This window comes from Populus alba, chromosome 16, assembly GCF_005239225.2.
Source record: "Populus alba chromosome 16, ASM523922v2, whole genome shotgun sequence".
NCBI classification, from domain to species: Eukaryota; Viridiplantae; Streptophyta; class Magnoliopsida; order Malpighiales; family Salicaceae; genus Populus; species Populus alba.
This window is the reverse complement of record NC_133299.1, coordinates 12174173-12189471: the sequence shown is the minus strand read 5'-3', so window position 1 is coordinate 12189471 and position 15299 is coordinate 12174173. Positions and strand designations below refer to the sequence as shown.

General features: G+C 30.8%; 1 protein-coding gene across 2 annotated transcripts; it reads left to right on the top strand.

Annotated features, from left to right (window-relative positions):
• The first annotated feature begins 313 nt into the window (after positions 1 to 313).
• LOC118037427 (7-deoxyloganetic acid glucosyltransferase) lies at positions 314 to 2407 on the top strand. Of its 2 annotated transcripts, none has more exons than XM_035043394.2 (2): positions 314 to 940; positions 1376 to 2407. In XM_035043394.2, the coding sequence occupies exons 1-2, from the start codon at positions 403 to 405 to the stop codon at positions 2326 to 2328; spliced, it is 1491 nt and encodes a 496-aa protein (XP_034899285.1). In that variant the 5' UTR covers positions 314 to 402; the 3' UTR covers positions 2329 to 2407. The 2 variants fall into 2 exon arrangements, with proteins under 2 accessions (XP_034899285.1, XP_034899284.1); XM_035043393.2 differs by having other exon boundaries at positions 315 to 940; positions 1370 to 2407.
• Positions 2408 to 15299: the final 12892 nt, after the last annotated feature.

The window sequence follows — 15299 nt, the reverse complement described above, 5'->3', positions numbered from 1 at the left end:
TCTCTTTCCTTGGCCGCTGTTTTTGGAGGAAACGCCTACAAGGTCTGAAAACTACTCTATTATCTCTTTGATTCCCCCACTTGTAGAGCAGCAAATGAATGCTTGCTCTGTTGAAGTTCAACTTCTTCTTTCCTTTTTTTATTTGTAGCAGGTTGCCCCATTCACCATTTCTTCTGTCTTTGGCCAACCATTGGAATGGACGGTGTCTTTCTTTCTATCTAAAAAAAAAAGATTTTAATTTCATCCAAGTCTCCCTTTCTTATGGTTTTAGAATAGTCAAATAAAGGCCACTCATCAGCTATTTTTTTATCCATTTTCAGGTCTCAAGTCACATCAATGTACAGCCTCGCTATCTCCGTCAAATAATCTTATATCTGGGCACATGTAACTGATTGATGGATCATGGTTCTTAGACCAAATCGAAGCTCCACCATGGACCAGCCTGTTGTCCCTCACGTCGTCTTCCTACCCTTCCCTGCACAAGGTCATGTCAAACCAATGCTCATGCTAGCAGAGCTTCTTAGCCAAGCTGGTTTTGAAGCCACCTTCATCAACTCCAATCACATTCAGGATCGTCTTGAACATTCCACAGACATTGCCGCCATGTACTGTCGCTTCCCCAAGTTTCAATTCAGGTCCATCCCTGATGGTCTCCCATCCGATCATCCTCGCTCCGGCTCAAGCATCTCTCAACTTTTAATCTCTAATAGAGATGAGACCAGGACAGAGTTTCGCAACTTGTTGGTTAATCTTGGGCAAAAAAATGGCCGGTGGGAGCCTCCGACGTGTATTATCGCTGATGGGATCATGTCTTTTGCTATCGATATTGCCGAGGAGCTCACAATTCCAATCATCACTTTTAGAACATTCAGTGCTTGTTGCACTTGGACTTACTTCCATCTCACAAAACTCATTGAAGAAGGGGAAGTTCCATTCCAAGGTATGTCAAACTTGTTTATTCCTCCTAATTATTGTTCGGATTTGAGTAATCTCAACTATAATCCACTGGGATCAATAATTGATTTGTCAACCTCACATAATTATAAAAAACAATTCTTCTACATGTGATGATTATTCAAGATGTTCATGAAAGTGAGTGAAGAAATCACAGGGTAGCTATAAGAAAATCACTTTATAGATAAGGTTGAGTGTCAATAATTCAATTGAAGATGAACAGAAAACCATATTAATTAATTTAGAGTAATATCAAACTATCAATTTCTCAAATATAAATAAATTATCACCTCCCCCCCCCCCTGTTTATGCTCTTGCTAGGAAAAAAAAGTTAATCCCACTTTAATTATACGTAGCCCATGCATGAAATTCTTAAAAAAAAAAAAACATGTCAGTGCTGGTAATAATATTCCAGGAGCAGGAGATGTAGACATGGACAAGACCATTACATGCATTCCTGGATTGGAAGGCACTCTCCGGTGTCGAGACCTCCCAGGCATTTGCAGACGCAAAGAAGCTAATGATCCGCTTTTGCAGTTCTTCATCAAGGAAACTGCAGCTATGCCACGAGCATCTGGTCTCATACTTAATACCTTTGATAGACTCGAAGCCTCTATGATCTCTAAACTTGGCTCCTTCTTTTCCAAGATTTACACTCTTGGTCCTCTACAAGGTCTCTCCGATACCTTTGCTAAAAGCCCCTCCGCAAGAACTTCCTCCAATGGTCTCTTGTGGAAAGAAGACAGAGGCTGCATAACGTGGCTTGATTCTCATCCATCAAGATCGGTAATATATGTTAGTTTTGGTAGCTTGGTTGGTCTATTTCGTGATCAACTATTGGAGTTTTGGCATGGTTTAGTGAATAGTGGGAAACCATTCCTCTGGGTCATAAGATCTGACTCAATCATGGGAGAAGATGGTGTTAGTGAGGTTCCTTTGGAACTTAAAGCTGCAACTGAGGAAAGGGGATGCATAGTGGACTGGGCTCCACAAGAAGAGGTCCTAGCCCATCCAGCCATCGGAGGGTTCTTGACTCACAGTGGATGGAACTCCACGTTGGAGAGTATTTTTGCAGGAGTTCCAATGATTTGTTGGCCCATGATTGCTGACCAACAAGTGAATAGTAGGTGTGTTAGCGAGTTATGGAAGATTGGTTTTGATATGAAAGACAAGTGTGAGAGGGCCCTGATTGAGAAATTGGTGAGGGATTTGATGGAAAGTGACGAGATTGTCAAATCAACAGATGAATTTGCAGGGATGGCTCGCGATAGCGTGAAGGAAGGTGGATCTTCCTACTCCAACTTGCAGAAGCTAATTGAAGATATAAAATCGATGAGCTTAGCCGGGAAAGTCTCTTTATCAAGTGTTGGATAACTTTTAAATTGGTATGTTTGTTGAAGAGCTTGCGTCCTTAGATGCTTCCAAATAAAGAAATTGGTGAGTTTTTCATGTATTTTCTAGTAAAGTGTGAAAACTTCTTGTAATTATTACAAGGAGACCATTCTTACACTTGTATTTATAATCCTCTCAGGGATTTTTAATATAGAAAAAATATTAATTACCAAAATAATGAAAATAACTTTTTTTATGATTATTAATTATATGAACATAATTTTCTTATAAGAATAATTTAAATTTCATGAAATAAAATAATTTATTATTTTTTTTATTATTATTAATTTATCTTTTTTCTACAAAATAAATTTTTTATTTTGTTTTATATTACTTATTTAATAAAAATTAAAAGTAAATAGAACAAATATAAATAGGGATTTGCCTTTTAGCTAGCTTAGATTTCAAATTGAATAATGTTGAAGTTGACTTGATAGAATATGATAAGTCTAAATACAACTAGGTCAAAACTGGATTTGATTTCAAAATATTTTCTAAGACGATGTCGTTTGAACCCTACCCTTTTTGTATAATGAGATGATGATGTTTTGGATTGAAAGGTAAGATCAAGTTTAGAATTGATCTTAATACAACAATAACTTATACCGATGCACCAAGACTATAACTAAAGAAACCCCCATAAATATCTATAAAGAAATGTGAACAAGAAGTATAAAAGAATACATGAAGCTTAGTTAATTCTTTGATAAGAAGTTCAATGAAGAATTAAAAAGTATGAGCAAAACCACACACAAAATAATAATTATTAAAATCAAAGTTTGAAAAAAAAAACCCTAAATGTAGGATAAATAACCATATTTATAATATGTAAAAACATTCTAAATAATATTGGAAAAAATGTTAAAAATTTATAAATAAAATAGGAAAAAGAATCTCATATCAATTAGAAAACAATACAATTCTTGTGAATAGCTTATGAACCTTATTGCAGGCTTTCTTGATGTTTGATTGCCTTGATATTTTAAACCAATATAAAAAAAGATTTCTGAAAACTTGTAATAAAATTTCAACCCAATCTAATGTTCAAATCGAAAAGTATGTTTGTTAGAGTAAAACTGTGTATTATAAAAAATAAGCTCAAAATCACTTCTAAAACCAAAATTTATTAGCCCACCATTGCAAAATTATTAGGCCCGTGTTGTAGATGGTTTAGGGCCCTCTTGCACATAAATTAAAATGAATAAATTTTGATCATCACTTGTTGAAGTTATAGGCTCCTTGAAATTCACCTTAGTCCAAATACTCTAAATAAGCTCATTAAATGCATCTTTGATCTTGATCTTGTAATTGACCCAAATGTAACTTCTAATGGATCTTTTAGTGTAGTTTGAGATGCATCATCCCCTCTCTCTTAAAAAAAAATTCATCCACAAATCATCACCTACATCAAACAAAGAGAGATGAAAAAAAACATTAAAAGTAAAACTAACACCATACTCACCTAGTAGATCCACTTTTTAAGTATTATTATTAATTCTTTCAAGGATTTGGAATGGTCAATCTCTTTTCGACATCAACTTCTTTTTTTACACATGCACCAAAACCTAATCACCTGGTTGAAATACAATCATTTTCGCTCTTTATTAGTTTTAAATGCAAATTGCTCGTTTGTTTTTTTTTTTAATATATTTGCCACCTCATATTCTCATGGAGGTCCTTTACTGCATGTACCTTTCTATTTCCATCAAGAATATCCATTTCATCAATAGATAAGGGAAACAAATCCAAATAAGTCAAATGATTAAAGCAATAAATAATTTCAAAATGTAAATAATGAGCAGCAGAATGCACACTCCTATTATAAACACATTCAACAATTGATAGATAATCTTTCTAATTTTTTAAATTATTTGAATGATAGTTTTTAACAATATAGTTAAAGTCATATTAACTATTTTAGTTTAACTATTTGTTTGTGGATGATAAATAATAAAAAATAATAATTTTTCTCTAATTTCCGATACAAAACCTTTTAAAATTAGCTAAGAAATTTAACATCACGGTCAGGCACAATGCTTATAGGTACCCCATGGGGCCAAACTATCTCCTTAAAAAATAAATCTGCTATGTTTATTATATCATCAATTTTATGACAAGATATGAAATATGTCATCTTAAAAAACATATCAACAACTACAAAAATAGAACCTCTACCCCTTTTTTTCTAGGGAAACTAGCATAAAATCCATAGATATATCAACATAAGGTAAAATTTAGACTTAGCTTGTCTACATCTTATATAGCTATCACAAATTCTGTGTACATATCTTTTTATTTTAAGCCAATAAAAGTGCTCATGTAAAAAATTTAAAGTTTTAAAAACTCCAAATTTTCCTATGAATCCGCCCCAATGAGCTTCATGAATTGACAATTAACGCATAAAACAATTAGATACACACAATCTCTTTTTAAAAACAAAAAAAATCTAAGAAATACAATCTTTTCCATACAAAACTTATATTTTTTTTCAACTTAATATATAAATATTCTTTTCGCAAAATAACCAATACATTCCTTAAATCTCAGCATACTCCTTTAAATTCCTACTATAAATTTAAATATCATCAAAATAAGCTACAACAAACTTACCTATAAAATTTCACAAATTATGGTTTTTTAATCTCATAAAACTAGGTGTATTAGTAAGTTCAAAAGGCATAACTAATAATTTATATGAATCATATTTAGTTTTAAAGGAAGTTTTCCATTCATTTTTCTCTTTCATTCTTTTTTTGATGATATCCACTTTTCAAATTAATTTTAAAAAATATATAAAACACATGTAATTTATCTAACATGTCATCAAGTCTACGAATTAGATGTCAATACTTTATTGTAATTTTATTGATAACATAACAATCAACACATATTCTCAAAGTCTCACCCTTTTTCGACACTAACAATATTGAAATTGCATATGGACTCATGCTTTCTCTTATGTACTCTTTTATCATCGACTTTTTCACTTGCCTTTGAAGTTTTTATTGTCTCATCAGGATTATGTTTTTGTATCTTAGGTATAGATGCTCTAGATATAAGACCAATTTGGTGCTTAAATACCCGTAAAAGATGGCAACTTACTAAGAATCTCACTAGAAAAGATGTCCTTAAAATCCTATAATAAAGAAACACAAACACTAGGAATACAATGATCAAGGTTATTGTGTTAAAATATACCTTCTTTTATTAAACCCATCATATAATAACAATCTTAATCTTAATCTCTTTTGCATAAAAATAAACATGTTTTTATTTTTTCCACACTTTTTTTTTCTCACCCTTCTTTTCTTCTCTCCTCTATCAACCGAATCCTTACTAATTCCTATTTTGGATGAATCTAACCTTATTTTCTCTTAAATCACTTTATCTTTATTTTTCCTCACATCCTCAAATGATTGATCTTTTTCTTCAGCTTTGCTTTCTCCTTTCAATTTCATTTGATTTTCATACATTTGTTTAGGGTACAATGGTACAAGTGTGAATGTCTTCTCATCATTCTCAAAAAAATATATGTTTTTAAACCCATAATACTTGGTTTTTCTATCAAATTACCAAGGTTTTCGTAACAATAAATGAGTAGCATGCCTAGACACAATATCAACAAAACCTCATTCTTGTATTTTTACAACCAAAAAAAAAAAAAACCAAAAACCTGCATAGTAACTCTTACTTCTTCACAATCATTCAACCATTGAAATCTATAAGGTTTTTCATGCTTAATAATGTTCAAATTTAATTTTCTAACAAATGTAGTGCTAACAACATTAGCACAATTTCTACTATCAATAATCATACTATATACCTTATTATTTATGTGGCATCTAATATGAATTATGTTCTTCTTTTATTGCTCTACATCATGCTCTTTAAGTGTTCTTCTAATCACTAAAGTTTTTCTATCAACTGAATATTCAATATCACTACAGTCTTCAAGTGGTAGCATCCCACCCACTTTGGATTTGTTCTTTTGAATTCAATAGTCTCATGCTCTTTCATAACCATAATAATCCTTTTATTTGGATATTGTAAACCTATATATATAGTTTACTACTCAAACACCTAAAACTCTTAATATCACAATTATAATTAGATGAGATCTTGACTTTAACTTTTGTTTCAATGGCTAAATCTTTTCTCCAAGCCTTAAGTGATTCGACTTTATTTCCCACAATATTCAGATTTGATGTGGCATCCTTCTTTCTCCAATAATTCAGCCTTTAAGCTGAAAAAGAACTTAAACTACCTCCTTGATGTGTGTTGTCTTTTCTCTTCAACTACCTCTATATTTTAGTAGCCATATGAGCCACAACTTTAAGCTCAATAATCTTAATTAATTTTTTTGAAGAATTCATTTCCATTATATTCCTTTTCATCTTAATTAATCCAACAACAAATTAAATTCTTGCAATAGTTTCTCCTTCTCTATCGATCCATCCTACTTGAATGGTTTAATAAACTGTTTATTTTATCTCATAATCGATTTGTCCAATTACTTATTTCAAGTACTAAATGATCTTGTAACCTTCGCTTGGTTATCCATAAACACAACAATCTTCATATCTATAAGTTATTTTAGCATTCCCATTTAGAAGCCAATAATTTCTAGGTATCTCAGCTAGAAACTAATCAATATGACATCATACTCAAATGCCTATTATTCCAACATTTCTATTTGGAAGCAAATAATTCCAGTAATCCCAAATAGATACCAATCAATCCGAAATCTTACTCAAATGCCAATTATTCTAGCATTCCTATTTAAGAGCCAATAATTCCAGTAATCTCAATTGAATACAAGTCAATTTGGCATCTAACTCAAATGTCAATTATTATGTTTTTCATCTTATCAATTGTCGATCATTCTAAACTCCATAAAAACATTGATATCAAGAAAATAACAATAATTATTGACTTTTAAAATAGGAATTAATATCTATTAAGATGTTGAGCACCTATTTGAAGTCTATTGTAGTTTGACCATCCTCGATAGCTGTGTAACTTCTGCAGCTTTTTCTATATCATCAAAAAAATTATTTCAAATTCAAGATCCTTAATACAATGGTCTCATTTTCAATTTCCACTTGATTTTCATTTTATATCTAGGAAATTATGTAATTTTTCATATTCTTATTAAATACTTTAATCCTTTCACCTTTTAAGTTGCATTATAATTATTTTCAAGTGACCTTAAAATTCCATTTATTGTTATCCATTCATTATAACCATATATTATTTCATTTTCTATTCCTTCGTTTAAAGCATTCCTTCATTCAAACCTATTTTTCATAACATTTTCATATGCAAAACACATAAATTTTCCATTAATAACTCAAGATTATATCTAATCAAGGTTCCCTACTTCTTAAACACACTAAAATGAGGAAATAAGAACAAGAAAGAGAAGTTTTCTACTCACTTATTTCCCTCGTTTTCTTCTTCTTCAAAGTCTGTCTCCCTTTTAAATCCCTTGATATTCTTCAATTTCCTTGCTTAAATCCCTTCCTAATCTCTCTTTAATTCTTTAATTTATCTCTCTTTGGTGATATGAAAAAGAAATTTTTAACTCGCTTCTTTCCCTCATTTTCTTCCTTTTCTTCTTCTAAGTTAGCCTCCCTCTAACCAAACAACCCTTGATATTCTTCAATTTCCTTGCTTAAATCCCTTCCTAATCTCTCTTTCATCCTTTAATTTATCTCTATTTGGTGTTCTTTAGCAAGAATTTCCCTTGAATTTGCTTCATTTTTTCTCTTCTTTTCTTCTGCTCATAGTCGACCAACTTGGCTTCTTTAAGAAGTCAAGTTTCTATTTATATTTTCTTTGTACTTATATTTAGAATCTTGCACTTGTTCTTTAGTTCTACTAATGTTTTTCATTTATCAAGTACCCTTTCTCGATTTATTTTTAAAGATTACCATACTTTAAAATTTAATCTCATAAATCTTCATCTCTAATCATTTAATATTTACATGTTATTATTCATTTATTTTGATCGTCATGTTAAATTTCTAGCATTTCACTAATATCATAATATTTTAACCAAGGTTTTACAATACCATTTCACTATTATTAGTATCTAACTAGTTCATTGGCCAATGTTCCGTCATAAGCTTGTTCAAAAACATAAAAAGAGTGTAACTATTGCCAACATATTTTGTAGCAACAAGAATGTTTTTTTTATTGTGAACTAAAAAACTTAACTACCCATTTAATCAAGCATATTGTGGATGAAAGACAATAGTAACCATTAAAAAAAAAGTTGTTAATGATTATTAAAGATCAAGTTGAGAAGCTGAGAGATAAATGACAATTAAAATACTTGATCTTATGCCATGAGGAGACCTTTAAAAATTTCTTATAATTATATGTCAATTATTATTTTTTAAGAAGATTACTAATTAAAATTCCATCAAAACAAAATTATTTGATAATATATTTCCTCCTATTTTGGTATTTTTTCTATGAAGGAATATAACTCTTTCATTCTATGGCCTTCATTTAATAAAAAAATAAAATCATTATAACAAATACAAAAACAATATGATTTGAAATAAGGCTAAGTAAGGCAATCCTCAAACCAAAACTCTTTTATCTCGTTAACGCGCTCTATTTTTTTTTAGTTGGCCTTATTTTGCTAGAATATTTGTTTTTATGATAAATCCTACAAATCTTTATGTTGATGCATTAAGAAAAAAATATAAGAACAATACACCGCATGTGCATTGTCATGGGTAACATTTTAGCAGTATCACCAAACCTAGTTTGGCTTGGCAAACTAACTTGGACACCCCCTAACCAGGGGTCTTGTTTAGCTCGGATTTCAAATTGAATCAGGTGAGAGTTGACCTAATGCGGCATGGTTAAACTCGGTTAGGTTTAAAATAATAATAATTCAAGACATTATTTTAAACCTTTGTTTTTATATAATGAGACAATAATATTTTGGATTGACTCCATTCGACTCAGGTTAACTTACCAAACTCGTAACTCAGGTCTTGGGCCCATATGAGTTTAATAACTTATTATTTTGAATTTTTTTTATTTAACTATACAAAAATAAAAATTAACAGTTACAAGAAAAACACTTAATAAAATTTAAGAAAAAAACCATCATAAAAAGATGTAAAAAGAAGAGTGTTTGGTAATATTGTAAAAAAAAGGAGGTTATAACCTTTTTTATTTTTCTTAAAGGTGGACGATACATTGTCTATAGTAGTTGACTACTCTAGATTTCAATGTTCAAAGAGTCGCTTGAAAGTCCAAGCATTTTATACTTCAAAAATTTATTTTCAACCTATTTTTAGCTGAAAATATAAAAACAAAACCCCTTAGAAGCTTAATAAATCAATCTATCAACTCAAAACACCCTTAAAATGATCTAAAAATACAAAAATAAAGTTGGAATTCTTTTTTCTTTCTCAACCGCAATCTACTTTATCCTAAAAGAAAAAAAATATATAAAAAATATCTCAATGAAACTCCTTGTGTTGAATGAAAATCATCGACACTAAAAACATGTTTTTTTATCATCGAAACATGGACAACCATTGACATTTTTTTTCTTTTTTGTTTCCTAGCGACTCTCTCTCTTTTCCATCAAACTCATGCTCATGAATCTAACTATAAACAAAATAAAATTTTGGATGAAGCGCATAATTGTAACACTAAAGCGAGAAAAATATAAATTAAGAAAAATCCCGAGGCTAACTATCCAATAAAAGTGCTGAATTGAAATAAGCCTTCATTTTCACCTACGATTAATTATGAGGAATCTTTTGCCTATTTTGCTTTTCTTATTCAGTTCCCCACCTCTTTTAAGTTTGTCATATACCAATCTTGGCATGCATGCTTTCATCCCTAAATTGTTCCCTTCAACTCAAGGCATTTTGTTTTGTGGACGATATGATCTCAACTTTGGTTAAAAAAAAAAAAAACATTTTTAAAGTGGAATTTGATCATGTAGCGATTCAATTGCAAATACAAGTTCTAGAAACTTGTTATACCTCGTATGCTAAAAATCACATAGGTTCATGACCTAAAATGTAAAGTACAAATCCCACGTGCCATTCTTTTATTAAGGCATTGAACTCATTGTTCATTGCATCACGCTAAGAAGCATGTCTAGAGGCTTCAGTAAAAGATGCTGGCTTCATAAAAGATGAGTTACATTTTACAAGTAAGTATTGTGGTAAAGGACATGCAAGTGAAATGGAAGCTTTGGTTTTAAATTGTTGGTCTACGAGTTATCATACGCCTACGAGTTGCTAGAGGGTTCCTGAGAAACATGGGAATGATACAAGAAGACCTCAAGAAGAAGAAATAGGTTGAGTTGGATTAGTTGTGATTTCAAGAATCTTGTCAGTCGGTACCCTAGTAGTTGGTGCAAAATTAAATGACGTAGTTCAGCAATGAAGCATGTGATGAGTTCATGAATATCATAGACAAATAAAAATAATAAAATAAAATTATTCAATAGTGTTTAGAATTTTATTAGAGGAATGTAAAGTTATTTAGGAATTTATTACCTAAACATCTTAGCTTTTAATAATTTTTCAAGACTAGGTTGTTGCAAACCATAAGCCGTACAATTGTCAGACCTCCAACAGTAATATATATGAACCACTAGTAAGAAATATTCTATATCCCTATTTAGAAAAGATGGATTGCCATGCTTAGAGTGTTGACTCTTAATTCTATGACTTACATAGTTTTTCTATTTAACAGACAACTACTAAAAAATAAGAGGCACAACTTACTATTTATAGAAAAATATAAAAAACCCTATAAATTAGAAAAAAAAAATATATCAAATTTCTCCTTGTATAATATCCATATATTAATTAAGGATAATTTTAGAAATTAACTCAATCAAGCCCTTACTTGATTTTTCTAGATCTAGAAAAATAATCCATGTATTAATTATATTCTAATTTTTAATTTCTAAAATATACTTTAATCAGGTCATATTTAATTAAATCATCTCAGTTTAATTTCTGACTAATGGTTCTTAATGTGTGTAACCCATTAAGTTCCTAAAATATTGATTCAAATATAAATTTTAATTCTAATTAAATAGAATTAAATAATTTAATTTATTATCAATTCAAAATTGATTAATTTATTTTTGAAAATCAGGTGTATCGTTTAGTAACGTGTCATGATCCCTAAAAATATTAGAAAAGTATTAGTGGTTTTACTTAATCTTTAAGTGATCAATTTGTCAATATAATTAATATTCTTTCATCAATAATGTTTTGATTTAAAAGTAAGGAGTATGTTTGTCATATTAAATTATGTTTGTTCTCTAAATAATAGTCATTGATTATTTGAATAAGACTTAACTTTTTTCAAATCTCATTCCACCTTGGCCAATGATTTCTCAGTCAATATTATTTGAGAATAGATGGAATATTTTCTCTAATTCACCTAGAGTGATGAATCATCTCTTGATCACTCAAGTATCTTCATATAGTTCATATTATATCAAATGTCTGCTTCTTGGTTACCTTGATTAAGATAATATGTAATTGGATCAAAGTATAACATTCTTTATAGACATGGGTAATCTCTCCATATAAAATTCTTATGCAGGTCAGTTCAATATACATGTCTTATGACAAACACCTACATATTAGTTCTAGTTATTCCTTATGCCTCACCTTATAAGAACAATTGCTTCATTTTAAAAATGAAAGAACATAATATGTACTAGTCTTTACGACTTGGATAAATATCTAGTATTTAATAGGGCATCGACCAAAAACATTTTAAAAATAATGTTTTTCCATAATTATAACCACTTTACAATTTCTTTTGCAAAGTATTTTTGTCTCATGGACTTTATCTTTACTCTAGATTCATAAACCAAATATTAGATTTATTAATCTAATATCATATGAATATTAAAAATAAATTAAGTCTTTATTAATAATAAATATATATTTACATGAATATAATAATGTCACATATAGCAAACCAATTGGCTATAAGGCATATTAAACTATGTAAATGAGCTACCAATAAGACTTGAGGAGGTAAAAGTGAGCTAACAAGGTAAGACCCATTTCTACAATTTGAAGATGACGTCATTCCACCAAACTTATTTGTTTGTGTGTATGAGGACAAGAAATACAATGAAAAGTGCTTGATTTTTAAAAAAAAAAATGGATGTTTAGACGTCTATATTCGTCACCCCAATCAATTTGAATGGTTTTGATTTTGGTTTCAAAATGATGCTCAACATATGTTTGAAATTTAACAAAGACGCCTTCAACATTATATTTTTGGTTTTCAATAGGCTTCTTCGAGATTCATAGGTTAAGATGGACTTCAAGAAAGTAATAAATAATGAAGAGCAAGCCTTAATTAATCTTATTCATATTTAAGAAGGGTTTGTTGGTGGAACCAAGGCCATTACACAAGGATTGAGACAAGAAGACTCAAATCAAACAGTTTGACCTTTCTCTACTATTTTGATCATAACTAGAGCTACAGGTCGAATGTTGATGCGATTCCAATTGGGCTAGAAACTAGACTTCCATATCATTCGAATGATATATGGAATTTCTTCTATTTCATTAAAACAAGAGAGAACCATTAATTTGAAATTGAGCTTTAACATTGCCAATAGGTTATGAAAAAAACCAACCTTGTCTTATATTAATTAGTTGGGCTATTAATCTATCTTTGTTTTATGTGGAAACACTTGTTTAAATTTCAGACTTGTTTATATTATGTATTTTAATTAGTTTGAGCTAGTTTTAGCTTAGTTTGGGTATTATTTAAATTGAATTTATGTATGACCCATTAGAAAAAGTAAAGTTACTTAGGTTTCTAGTATAAGTACTCTTTATAGGGAATATTTGAAGAAAACAAATTTTGCAAAATAAAATATTGTCTCTCTTGGTTATTGATTGAGCTTCATCTCTTTAAAGAATTGATCAATTTTTATTAATGATTTTATATTTGTTTTGCTCATTTTTACGTTTAGACATTGTGATTAGATGGTTTATAATCTTGTTGGTTTGGAGCTAATTTTTCATTATGATAAACTCAATTTCATACTGAAACTTATATTTTATATTTTACTAGGGTTTGTATTAATATTTATTGAATTTAAAACTCTTCTATGTCTTCTTTTTTTCTTTATTGATGGTGTAACAAATGGACATCTGTAAAGAAAGCTTTGTTCTGTTAAAGTTTTGATTTTTATTTTAATTTATCAGTCTAGTCTATCTCTTCTCTTTGGTGTAATTGTTGCTATTTTTGGAGGAAACTCCTACCATGTCTAAAAACTACTCTATTTTCTTTTTTATCCCCTACTTGTAGAGCAGCAAATGAATACCAGAAAAGAAAGCTCTACTCCGTTGAAGTTCAATCTCTTCTCCTATTTTTACTTTTTTATATAGCTGGTTGCTACTGCTTGTGGGGGCTGGTAAAACTGTTGTGAACCGTGGAGCGTATGGGACAATGGAAAAGTGGCGTGGGGTTGACTGCGTTAAAGGAGCTTATGGTGGCTGTGTTTGGCCGTCCGTCAACTTGAACTAGGGGAAACCAGGAACAACTATTGTCACGGGTTTAAGGGTGGCTTTTGGTTGAGTTTTGTCATGGTGGAGATGGGTCGGTTTTGGAGAGATTAAAAGCTGCTTTTGTGGGCTAATTTCAGGAGGAAAGGCTACTGTTGTTGTTGTGTGCTTGGCCATGGGTATGGGGCTGTTTCAGGGCTGTTTTGTGGATGTTTGAGGGATGTCTTGTGGTGGCTAGTTCCAGTGGTGAAGATGGGAGATGACCGATTTGTTTTGGCAGTGAAGGGAGAGGGAGATCGTGAGAGAGACAGCCCTGGTTAGTGGCGATGGAGAGGGGAAGTTGAAGTGTTTAACAGTGAAGGGGTTGTCACCAGATGAGAAGGTGGTTTGTGTTGGTCAATGGTGAACCAAATGAATATGGGAGAGAGTCACCTCTTCCCTTTGCTCTTGAAGAATGGTCTCAGAATAATTCTTGCCAAGGAAAGACCACTAAAAAAATGGTTCCCTCTTCTGCTTAGCTTCTTTTTTCTTTGTTTTTTTTTTTTAATTTGGAATTATGCAAGATAAAGCTGAGAAAGCAAAATACAAGAATGTAGCTTCTCTCTTTTTCTTCTTATTTCAGTTACAGCAGAGCCACTATATATATTATATATATATATATAGATATATTACATAGTGCTTTTGACAACTGATGTAACTGAATGGCAGTTATTAATGCCAGTTGTTGTAACTGAATATCTGTTATAATTGTTATAACAGATATTAGCATTCTAACGGTTACATGATAAAGATGCCTTTTATATCTTTTATATTTGGCTTATCATCCCCCCTCAAGTGAAAAGGTCTGGGAATGATACAAAGTTGAGTTTTGAGAGATAAGAACTTTGAACTTATGGATGCTTTGTCAGCAGATCAGTCGGTTGCTCTACAGTAGGGTTGAACTGCAACTGAAGCTTGTCTTGGGTGACTTGATCACGGATGAAATGAAGATCGATTTCGATGTGTTTTGTTCTAGCATGAAACACAGGATTCTTTGTCATATGATAAGCACTGATATTATCATACCAAATAAGAGGAATGGCAGGAATGGAGACACAAAGTTCTTACAACAAGGCTTGCATCTAAAAAAATGGGGAGCATAGCTTTCTTTTCTGGCATTCATTTGCTCTTGAAGAATGGTCTCAGAATAATTCTTGCCAAGGAAAGACCACTAAAAAAATGGTTCCCTCTCCTGCTTAGCTTCTTTTTTCTTTGTTTTTTTTTTTTTTTTAATTTGGAATTATGCACTCCGTTCCCTCCTTTTTATGCACAAAAGAATGGCCCCCTTTTGTTCAAAGTCAATGGCCTCTTGACTTATTTGTTTTCTCCACCTTTGCTTCAAGGGTGCTGGTAAATGTGTTTGAAATTATT

Bases quoted from the DNA above. Each gene is read 5' to 3' on its own strand.
- LOC118037427 (XM_035043393.2), top strand. From the start codon at position 403: ATGGTTCTTAGACCAAATCGAAGCTCCACCATGGACCAGCCTGTTGTC. The intron at 941-1,369 runs GTATGTCAAACT...ATAATATTCCAG, and splicing joins AGGGGAAGTTCCATTCCAAG to GAGCAGGAGATGTAGACATG.